Below are 10,000 nucleotides of genomic sequence, written 5' to 3' on the forward strand. Positions count from 1 at the left end.
CTGCCTGGAGGTCAGGGCCTGCAGCTCCAGGCCTGGTTCTCTGCCTGGAGGTCAAGGCCTTTAGCTCCAGGCCTGGTTCTCTTCCTGGAGGTCAAGGCCTTTAGCTCCAGGCCTGGTTCTCTTCCTGGAGGTCAAGGCCTGCAGCTCCATGCCTGGTTCTCTTCCTGGAGGTCAGGGCCTGCAGCTCCATGCCTGGTCCTCTGCCTGGAGGTCAGGGCCTGCAGCTCCATGCCTGGTCCTCTGCCTGGAGGTCAGGGCCTGCAGCTCCAGGCCTGGTTCTCTGCCTGGAGGTCAGGGCCTGCAGCTCCATGCCTGGTTCTCTTCCTGGAGGTCAGGGCCTGCAGCTCCATGCCTGGTTCTCTTCCTGGAGGTCAAGGCCTGCAGCTCCAGGCCTGGTTCTCTTCCTGGAGGTCAAGGCCTGCAGCTCCAGGCCTGGTTCTCTGCCTGGAGGTCAGGGCCTGCAGCTCCAGGCCTGGTTCTCTGCCTGGAGGTCAAGGCCTTTAGCTCCAGGCCTGGTTCTCTTCCTGGAGGTCAAGGCCTTTAGCTCCAGGCCTGGTTCTCTTCCTGGAGGTCAAGGCCTGCAGCTCCAGGCCTGGTTCTCTGCCTGGAGGTCAGGGCCTGCAGCTCCAGGCCTGGTTCTCTGCCTGGAGGTCAAGGCCTTTAGCTCCAGGCCTGGTTCTCTTCCTGGAGGTCAAGGCCTGCAGCTCCAGGCCTGGTTCTCTTCCTGGAGGTCAAGGCCTGCAGCTCCAGGCCTGGTTCTCTGCCTGGAGGTCAGGGCCTGCAGCTCCAGGCCTGGTTCTCTGCCTGGAGGTCAAGGCCTGCAGCTCCAGGCCTGGTTCTCTGCCTGGAGGTCAGGGCCTGCAGCTCCAGGCCTGGTTCTCTGCCTGGAGGTCAAGGCCTTTAGCTCCAGGCCTGGTTCTCTGCCTGGAGGTCAAGGCCTTTAGCTCCAGGCCTGGTTCTCTTCCTGGAGGTCAAGGCCTTTAGCTCCAGGCCTGGTTCTCTTCCTGGAGGTCAAGGCCTGCAGCTCCAGGCCTGGTTCTCTTCCTGGAGGTCAAGGCCTGCAGCTCCAGGCCTGGTTCTCTGCCTGGAGGTCAGGGCCTGCAGCTCCAGGCCTGGTTCTCTGCCTGGAGGTCAAGGCCTGCAGCTCCAGGCCTGGTTCTCTGCCTGGAGGTCAGGGCCTGCAGCTCCAGGCCTGGTTCTCTGCCTGGAGGTCAAGGCCTTTAGCTCCAGGCCTGGTTCTCTGCCTGGAGGTCAAGGCCTTTAGCTCCAGGCCTGGTTCTCTTCCTGGAGGTCAAGGCCTTTAGCTCCAGGCCTGGTTCTCTTCCTGGAGGTCAGGGCCTGCAGCTCCAGGCCTGGTTCTCTGCCTGGAGGTCAAGGCCTTTAGCTCCAGGCCTGGTTCTCTTCCTGGAGGTCAAGGCCTTTAGCTCCAGGCCTGGTTCTCTTCCTGGAGGTCAAGGCCTGCAGCTCCAGGCCTGGTTCTCTGCCTGGAGGTCAGGGCCTTTAGCTCCAGGCCTGGTTCTCTTCCTGGAGGTCAGGGCCTTTAGCTCCAGGCCTGGTTCTCTGCCTGGAGGTCAAGGCCTTTAGCTCCAGGCCTGGTTCTCTTCCTGGAGGTCAAGGCCTTTAGCTCCAGGCCTGGTTCTCTTCCTGGAGGTCAAGGCCTGCAGCTCCAGGCCTGGTTCTCTGCCTGGAGGTCAGGGCCTGCAGCTCCAGGCCTGGTTCTCTGCCTGGAGGTCAAGGCCTGCAGCTCCAGGCCTGGTTCTCTGCCTGGAGGTCAAGGCCTGCAGCTCCAGGCCTGGTTCTCTGCCTGGAGGTCAAGGCCTTTAGCTCCAGGCCTGGTTCTCTGCCTGGAGGTCAAGGCCTTTAGCTCCAGGCCTGGTTCTCTGCCTGGAGGTCAAGGCCTGCAGCTCCAGGCCTGGTTCTCTGCCTGGAGGTCAGGGCCTGCAGCTCCAGGCCTGGTTCTCTGCCTGGAGGTCAAGGCCTTTAGCTCCAGGCCTGGTTCTCTTCCTGGAGGTCAAGGCCTTTAGCTCCAGGCCTGGTTCTCTTCCTGGAGGTCAGGGCCTGCAGCTCCAGGCCTGGTTCTCTGCCTGGAGGTCAAGGCCTTTAGCTCCAGGCCTGGTTCTCTTCCTGGAGGTCAAGGCCTTTAGCTCCAGGCCTGGTTCTCTTCCTGGAGGTCAAGGCCTGCAGCTCCAGGCCTGGTTCTCTGCCTGGAGGTCAGGGCCTTTAGCTCCAGGCCTGGTTCTCTTCCTGGAGGTCAGGGCCTGCAGCTCCAGGCCTGGTTCTCTGCCTGGAGGTCAAGGCCTTTAGCTCCAGGCCTGGTTCTCTGCCTGGAGGTCAGGGCCTGCAGCTCCAGGCCTGGTTCTCTTCCTGGAGGTCAGGGCCTGCAGCTCCAGGCCTGGTTCTCTTCCTGGAGGTCAAGGCCTTTAGCTCCAGGCCTGGTTCTCTTCCTGGAGGTCAGGGCCTTTAGCTCCAGGCCTGGTTCTCTTCCTGGAGGTCAGGGCCTGCAGCTCCAGGCCTGGTTCTCTGCCTGGAGGTCAGGGCCTGCAGCTCCATGCCTGGTCCTCTGCCTGGAGGTCAGGGCCTGCAGCTCCATGCCTGGTTCTCTGCCTGGAGGTCAGGGCCTGCAGCTCCATGCCTGGTCCTCTGCCTGGAGGTCAGGGCCTGCAGCTCCATGCCTGGTCCTCTGCCTGGAGCTCCATGCCCTGTCCCCTGCATGTGTGTGCGGTCCTGGAGCTCCATGCACGGCCCCCTGCATGTGTGTGCGGGCCTGGAGCTCCATGCACGGCCCCCTGCATGTGTGTGCGGGCCTGGAGCTCCATGCACGGCCCCCTGCATGTGTGTGCGGGCCTGGAGCTCCATGCACGGCCCCCTGCATGTGTGTGCGGGCCTGGAGCTCCATGCACGGCCCCCTGCATGTGTGTGCGGGCCTGGAGCTCCATGCACGGCCCCCTGCATGTGTGTGCGGGCCTGGAGCTCCATGCACGGCCCCCTGCATGTGTGTGCGGTCCTGGAGCTCCATGCACGGCCCCCTGCATGTGTGTGCGGGCCTGGAGCTCCATGCACGGCCCCCTGGATGTGTGTGCGGGCCTGGAGCTCCATGCACGGCCCCCTGGATGTGTGTGCGGGCCTGGAGCTCCATGCACGGCCCCCTGCATGTGTGTGCGGGCCTGGAGCTCCATGCACGGCCCCCTGCATGTGTGTGCGGGCCTGGAGCTCCATGCACGGCCCCCTGCATGTGTGTGCGGGCCTGGAGCTCCATGCACGGCCCCCTGCATGTGTGTGCGGTCCTGGAGCTCCATGCACGGCCCCCTGCATGTGTGTGCGGGCCTGGAGCTCCATGCACGGCCCCCTGCATGTGTGTGCGGTCCTGGAGCTCCATGCACGGCCCCCTGCATGTGTGTGCGGGCCTGGAGCTCTACCTGAGGGTGAGATCTGGAAATGAGCAACACATGTGATGCGAAATCGGTCAAAAATGCATTTTATCCGGTAAAACCGGGTATGGTTCGAATCTCCAGAGTCCCGGGAACAGCCTGGTGAAGTCCGCATGCTTCTATCTTTAAAAATGAGGGAGATATGGGCTTTTGAAAAAGTAGTAATGCCGAGGGATTTAGGGACCTTACAATGAAAATCACTGCCGGAACGATATCAGGAGAGAGTCAAAAGAGAGGGCCCTGTTCGCAAATTTTCAAAGTGTTTCAACACTCAGACATATTTTCGTGATCCTTGATGCCTTGGGAGTCCATCCAAGGGGGTGTCAGCCCTCTTTTCTCCCATTTTCGGCCGTTTTTAAGCGCTTTTTCGGCAAAAAGTCGCACCTTGTCCTGGAGAACCGGGGCTTTCACGCAGCGGGTTCCTTTTCGGCAGGTGAGTCCCCACGGTCCCTCTGATGGGTCCTGGGGTCCTCCCGGTCGGGCTGGAGCTCCGTGGAGCCCCGGGGGAGCGGGGAGTCTCTCTGGACCCAGGCCGAAGACGGAGCACCGACAGCGGGCTGACCCCGCCTAGGTGACCCGCTCGGAGGTCTGGAGCTCCGGCGGATGTCTCCCCACACACATTTACACACACCATCCGACCGATCAAGCACTTGTGGCCTGCCATGGAGGGCTCCCGCCGGCCCCGGATGCTCTGGCAACCGGCGCTTCGGTGGAGGGTTCCTCCAGCCTTGCGGGCTCGACTCTAGACGCGCGCAGGTGTAGGTCTGGAGCTCCGTGGAGAACCGGTTATCCTATCCGGTTTTGTCAATTCATCCAAGGAAGGCCTGAAGGAGCGCGGACAGTGAAGCAGCAGTGTGTAACAGGAGCGAGGCAGCAGCCGGAGTATGCCCGGAAGCCGGTCGCATACCCCCCCCCACAGAACGAAGCGTTTACTTGGCCCTCTCGCTGCTTCTCTGTGCGCCATGCCACCGGGCCACCTAGATCCCTCCGCCCCCTTCTCTGGAGCGGGGCGGGGGGGGTTCGAGGATGGGACCCGGTGGCGTGCTAGTCTGAGGGACCCCTGGGGGTCTGTGGTGCGAACATGTAATGCGGCAAAGAAGGGAGAGAGTTCAGCCAGGTTTAACGTTTTTATTGTGGCCGTGTTTCACTGTGGGCATTCCCTGGCTCTGTCAAACTTTTGCCTCAGTGCTGCCAGCTGCCTGGCGTTCATATGGAGGGCGTAGAATCTGTCTGCGGTGGATGTGTCGTGACACATCAGCCTGGCCATCTCCTTCCTCACCTCGCTGGTCTGACTGTCTCTGGCCTGGGGGGGGGGAGTGCAGGAGAAGGGTTAGGTTTCCAGGTGATGGATCATGGTGGTTTTGAATGTTGATCCACTCACCATCGTTGCAACGGCGGTTCTCAGGTCTGTTAGGGACGGGCTGCCTGGCATCCCCAGCTCCCGCCAAGCAGATCTGGTGAACTTGTTCAGCTTCTCAATCATCCGTCCGTTGGTGTTGAAGAACACCAGGTCGCATGTCGGCTGGAGCCTGGCTCGTATCTGCATCCAGGCCTCCAGCCACCCGAATTCCTCCGCTGTGAGAAAAACCTGCGCGTGCCCGAAGGCACGGTTGGTTTTGTGGTGTTGTATCTGCAAGAGAGGAGAGGGAGAGATCCGGTAAGGGAACGCAAACTTTGACCGGGTGTGTGTGTGTGTGTGTGTGATACACTCACGTTGAGCACATATCCAGGGTCACCCGGATTGAACTCCCGCTTCGCCTCATCCATCTCCTCCACCTTGAGATGTGTCATGACGCCGGCTCTGTGGCCGTAGAGACACGTAATCAAGAGGGAGAAGGCCCCGATAAACAGATGTCGTTGAGTAGCGTCGCAGCTCTTCTCGGAAAGCGATCGCAATAGCCCTGGTATGAGCTCCTTCGTCGCAGACACACATCTGCGGAGAACCCCCGGTGTTACAGCGCGGGTTACCTTCTGGTGCTTAACATGCAGTTGACGCAGGACTACCCCGGCAGAAATCTTGTGTGTTGCGGCCCTAATGGCTCTGGAGAGCGCGATGAGCTGGGTCGCTCCCAGGGCCGAATCTGCGGGCGGGGTCTCGGTGAAGTACGTGACAAACTGACTCGTGTTTGTGAGGTACACCTTAACCGTGGTGATGGCTCTACCCTCCCGCAGCAATCTGCATGGCCACTCCACGGCCCGCACCGGGTCGTGGAGAAAGAGCCATGAGCTCAATTCAGTCTTGCCGCCCGCCATGTGTGTCAGGAAAGCCTGCACACGGCCAACCTTTGAAACCGTGTTCTCTTTATGCTTTCTGGAGAGTCCGACAGACATGATGAACTCTGCGTACTCGTCCAGGTAGCACCCGATCGTCTCCGGTAAGGTAACGGACGTTCCACCCACCGGTCTGTCGGCTGTCCGGTGCGTCTCCTCCCTCAAATCCGCCGCAGCCGCTCCCGTTGGTTGACCGTCTGGCAGCGACCTCTCCGGAGAACTGTCGCTGCTGCTGCTGCTGATGGTGATGGTCCGGTTCGGTTGACCACACGGAAGCGACCAAGTGGGTGACGAGGGGGGGTCGTCCTCGGGCACGGCAGGCCAGCTGGGTGCCGTGCGCAGAGCCTCGATGAAACCGGCCGGCGCAGGGAGGCCGTCGCCGTTCTGTGGAGGCGCGTCCTGTCTCGGGGGACAGCTGCCACCCGCAGCTGCCCTCCAGCTTGGCGCGTCTCTGTCGCTCGGCGGAGAGGAGCCCTGGGCCTCGATGTGTCGGGGGGGAGGCGCAGGGAGGCCGCCGCGGTCGCGGTGCCCGTTCGGTCGTCCCGGCGGACAGCTTCCACCCGGAGCTGCCCGTCGTGGCCGGCCGTCGGTCCCGGGCTGCGTAGAGGAGCCCTGCGCTTTGTCCGCCGTCGCCCGCCAAGGCATGACCAGCAGCGTTGGAGGGGCTGCTGGTGCAGGTCGCCAGGGAAGCGGGATAGGTGTCCGTCCCGCGATGCTCGGCCCAGGTGACGCCGGTGTAGTGCCAGGCACGCCTTCCCTTCGGACTTCCGTGTCCGCCCTGCGCCCCACGTCCACCGCCGCGGCCGTGTGGTCTGGGTGTGCGGAGGAGGTAGGCTGACCGCGCCCCTCGCAGCGTGGCCCGCTCTCCTCCCCTTCGTCACTCAGATCCAGCTCGGTCGCGAGCGGTGGTGTGGGGTTGGAAGCCCTGAGGCGACGTACCTGCTCCACGAACCGGCGCCACTGAAGCCGCTTGAGCATCCGGGCCTTCCTCCGCCTGCTCAGGTCTCGATGGGCGTTCTGGAGGTGTTCAGCGACCCGGGGCCCGTGGTACTGACAGCCGTCGATGCAGCACGCCATCCCGTTCACCGAAAAACGACCGCTAGCAAAGGCTAGCAGGAGTTTGCGCTCCTTCCCATTCCGGACGTGGTGAACGTTGTCCAAGTGCTCCCTCAGCCTGTATCCAGCATACCTGCACACAGGGCAGGTGCTTTTGTATTTCGCTCCAGTCATCTCTCGGCAATGATCCGATAGCAAATGAGCGAATTTGGGCTAACCCTCCTCCCTAAATATGGCCGCCGGGGCGGAAGGGGTGGTCCTCCCTAATTGACGACTTTAGCTATGTAACATCCGGAGGACCCAAGACCCACCCCCGATGTCGAACTAACCCGCCCCCCCCTCCCCGTTATCGGGGCCCGTTCAAGGGTCCCGTTCAAGGGTCCCGTTCAAGGGTCCCGTTCAAGGGTCCCGTTCAAGGGTCCCGTTCTCCGGCCTGGAGAGCCGGACGCGTTTCCCAGCCCCGATTCCCAACCTGGTTTTACATAGACAAACCTCCCGAAAAACAACCCCGACCCCCAGGCGCGATCGGGGCCTTTGCTCCGGACTCCGGTTTTTCTAGTTAGGACTCTAGTGGAGGGTTAGAGTTAGATGGTACCAATACAGGGGCGTAATCGCCCCCACCATCCAACCCCCTCTTCCTACACACACCGAGCCCTGCCTTACCAGGGGCACGACCCTCCAGGGCCTGCGTGCTGGAGGGGTGTAGTCCGAGGAGGGGTGCTTAAGTGTGGGTGCGCAGGTGGGTGTGGAGAGCGTGGTTCTCCCTGGGTGTCGGGTGCCTCTTGTTCCAGGCCCGGCTCCCGGTCTGTACCTCCAGCTCCCGTTCTACGGGCTGGAACCCCGGGCTGTACGTCCAGCTCCCGTTCTACGGGCTGGAACCCCGGGCTGTACGTCCAGCTCCCGTTCTACGGGCTGGACATCCAGGCTGGAACCCCAACCCTCTAAACTCTAAGTGTCCCTGCCTTACCAGGGGCACGACCCTCCAGGGCCTGCGTGCTGGAGGGGTGTAGTCCGAGGAGGGGTGCTTAAGTGTGGGTGCGCAGGTGGGTGTGGAGAGCGTGGTTCTCCCTGGGTGTCGGGTGCCTCTTGTTCCAGGCCCGGCTCCTGGTCTGTACCCCGGACTTTGAGACCCCCTGGAGACCCAACCATAAGAGCCAGGGGTCTCCAACTCGGTGGGCCGGTCCGGGGCCTTCCCCCGGACCGTGTGCCACCGTTGGTCCGGGCCCCCCGCCCCCCAGGGCCGGGATCCAGGCCCTAGGGGGCCCCAGACTTTGAGACCCCCTGGAGACCCAACCATAAGAGCCAGGGGTCTCCAACTCGGTGGGCCGGTCCGGGGCCTTCCCCCGGACCGTGTGCCACCGTTGGTCCGGGCCCCCCGCCCCCCAGGGCCGGGATCCAGGCCCTAGGGGGCCCCAGACTTTGAGACCCCCTGGAGACCCAACCATAAGAGCCAGGGGTCTCCAACTCGGTGGGCCGGTCCGGGGCCTTCCCCCGGACCGTGTGCCACCGTTGGTCCGGGCCCCCCGCCCCCCAGGGCCGGGATCCAGGCCCTAGGGGGCCCCAGACTTTGAGCCCCCCTGGAGACCCGACCTACCCTGGAGATCGGGGCCCCCAATACGTGCATGCCGCATACCGTATTAAAGCTCCGGGCCTCCTGAACACGGTGGTGGTCTTGGTTCGTCTCTAGGACGTGCCCCCGAATTACTACGAATTTGTAACCGATTAGCGTCAAACCGGGCCGGCTTTGCCCCGCGATAAGTCGGTCCAAACGGACCGGAACCCGGGCGAGCCGCACACCGTCGGATCCGGGCCGGTCCGCTGATGGCTGTGGTGGTCTCCGATTTCCGCTGGGACGTTCCCCCGAATTTATACGAATTTTTAACCGTTTTGGGCCCAACCGGACCTCCGGTCCGGTTCCCGGGGTCCCACCGACCCGAGACCCGGATCATCGAGCTCCTGAGACGGCCCCGGTCACGAGGGTGTCGGTCCCGGAAGCCTGGGTGGAGGTCCGAAAACCGGACTTCCAGAGGGGGAGACTCGGCGGTGAGCAGCTGCAGATTTCGTCCGCCTGCTAGCGCGGCCCTCCCGGATAGCTCTGCCGCGGATCCCCGGTCTGGACCTCCGGAGCTCCGGTTCGATCCTTAAAAACGCACTGCACCCAGGCAAACCATATATTGGCTGAAAGCTTGGACCGCGGGGAACACGGTGGTGGTCTCGGATCGTCTCTAGGACCTTCCCAGCCGGCGGTAGAAGCGAAAGCAGTTTACCGGGAAATGAGCTCCAAAAATCGGTCAAAAATGCGTTTTATCCGGGAAAACCGGATATGGTTCGAATCTCCGGAGCCCGAAGAGCAGCCCGGTGAAGACCGCATGGTTCTATCTTTAAAAATGAGGGAGATACGGGGTTTTAAAAAAAGCAGTACTGCCCCCACGACGGGGGGGGCGTTCTGGGAGTGAAAGTCAAAACGCTTTTCGGGCCCTTATAAAGAAAATCACTGCCGGAACGATATCAGGAGAGAGTTGGAAAAGAGGGTCTGGGCGGAAAAATGACTAAGTGTTTCAACACTTAGACATATTTTCATGATCCTTGAAGTCTCGGGAGGCCATCCAAGCGGGTCTCAGCCCTCTTTTCCCCCATTTTCGGCCGTTTTTAGCGCTTTTTCGGCAAAAAGTTGCACTTTGTCCTGGAGAAGCGGGGCTTTCACGCTGTGGCTTCCCGTTCGGCCGGTGAGTCTCCACGGTCCATCTGATGGGCCTGGTGGCTGCTCCGGTTGGCGCGGAGCTCCGTGGAGCCCCGTGGAAGCTGGAATAAAAGCGCGGAGTCTCCCTGGACCCAGGCCGAAGACGGAGCACCGACAGCGGGCTGACCCCGCCTAGGTGTCCCGCTCGGAGGTCTGGAGCTCTGGTGGATGGCTCCCCAAGCACATTTACACACACTTTCCTGACCGAACAGCACTCGTGGCCTGCCATGGAGGGCTCCCGCCGGCCCCGGATGCTCTTGCACCGGCGCTTCGGCGAAGGGTTCCTCCAGCCTTTGCAGGCTCGCCTCTAGACCCGGACACGGACAGTCAGGGGGGGGGCCCCAAGCCCCCCCGCTCTGCAGCTCCAGCCCGCGGTCGCCCCATCGGTAGCGAGACCCAGACGACCCGTCTGTCCCAGCTGTCCTACACTGGTCCCACCGCTGCGGGGCTCTCTGTGTGTCCCCCCCTCGCTCCTGAATGGGGGACCGCCCTCCGATTGCGGCGG

The 10,000-nt window shown here is 62.6% G+C and overlaps 1 protein-coding gene across 1 annotated transcript; it reads right to left on the reverse strand.

Annotated features, from left to right (window-relative positions):
* Positions 1–4,541: 4,541 nt before the first annotated feature.
* Positions 4,542–6,929, reverse strand: LOC148152344 (uncharacterized). The gene is made up of 3 exons (XM_088003638.1): positions 5,142–6,929; positions 4,810–5,058; positions 4,542–4,731 (listed from the first exon to the last, which is right to left on the reverse strand). The coding sequence occupies exons 1-3, from the start codon at positions 6,927–6,929 to the stop codon at positions 4,573–4,575; spliced, it is 2,196 nt and encodes a 731-aa protein (XP_087859764.1). The 3' UTR covers positions 4,542–4,572.
* Positions 6,930–10,000: the final 3,071 nt, after the last annotated feature.

This window comes from Poecilia mexicana, unplaced genomic scaffold (assembly GCF_051168715.1).
Source record: "Poecilia mexicana isolate PSO_F unplaced genomic scaffold, ASM5116871v1 ptg000100c_RagTag, whole genome shotgun sequence".
NCBI classification, from domain to species: Eukaryota; Metazoa; Chordata; class Actinopteri; order Cyprinodontiformes; family Poeciliidae; genus Poecilia; species Poecilia mexicana.

Excerpts from the sequence above, each read along its gene's own strand:
- LOC148152344 (XM_088003638.1), bottom strand. The coding sequence starts at position 6,929 with ATGACTGGAGCGAAATACAAAAGCACCTGCCCTGTGTGCAGGTATGCT. Across the intron at positions 5,059-5,141 it reads ACCCTGGATATGTGCTCAAC|ATACAACACCACAAAACCAA; the intron begins GTGAGTGTATCA and ends CCTCTCTTGCAG. Across the intron at positions 4,732-4,809 it reads GAACCGCCGTTGCAACGATG|GCCAGAGACAGTCAGACCAG; the intron begins GTGAGTGGATCA and ends CCCCCCCCCCAG.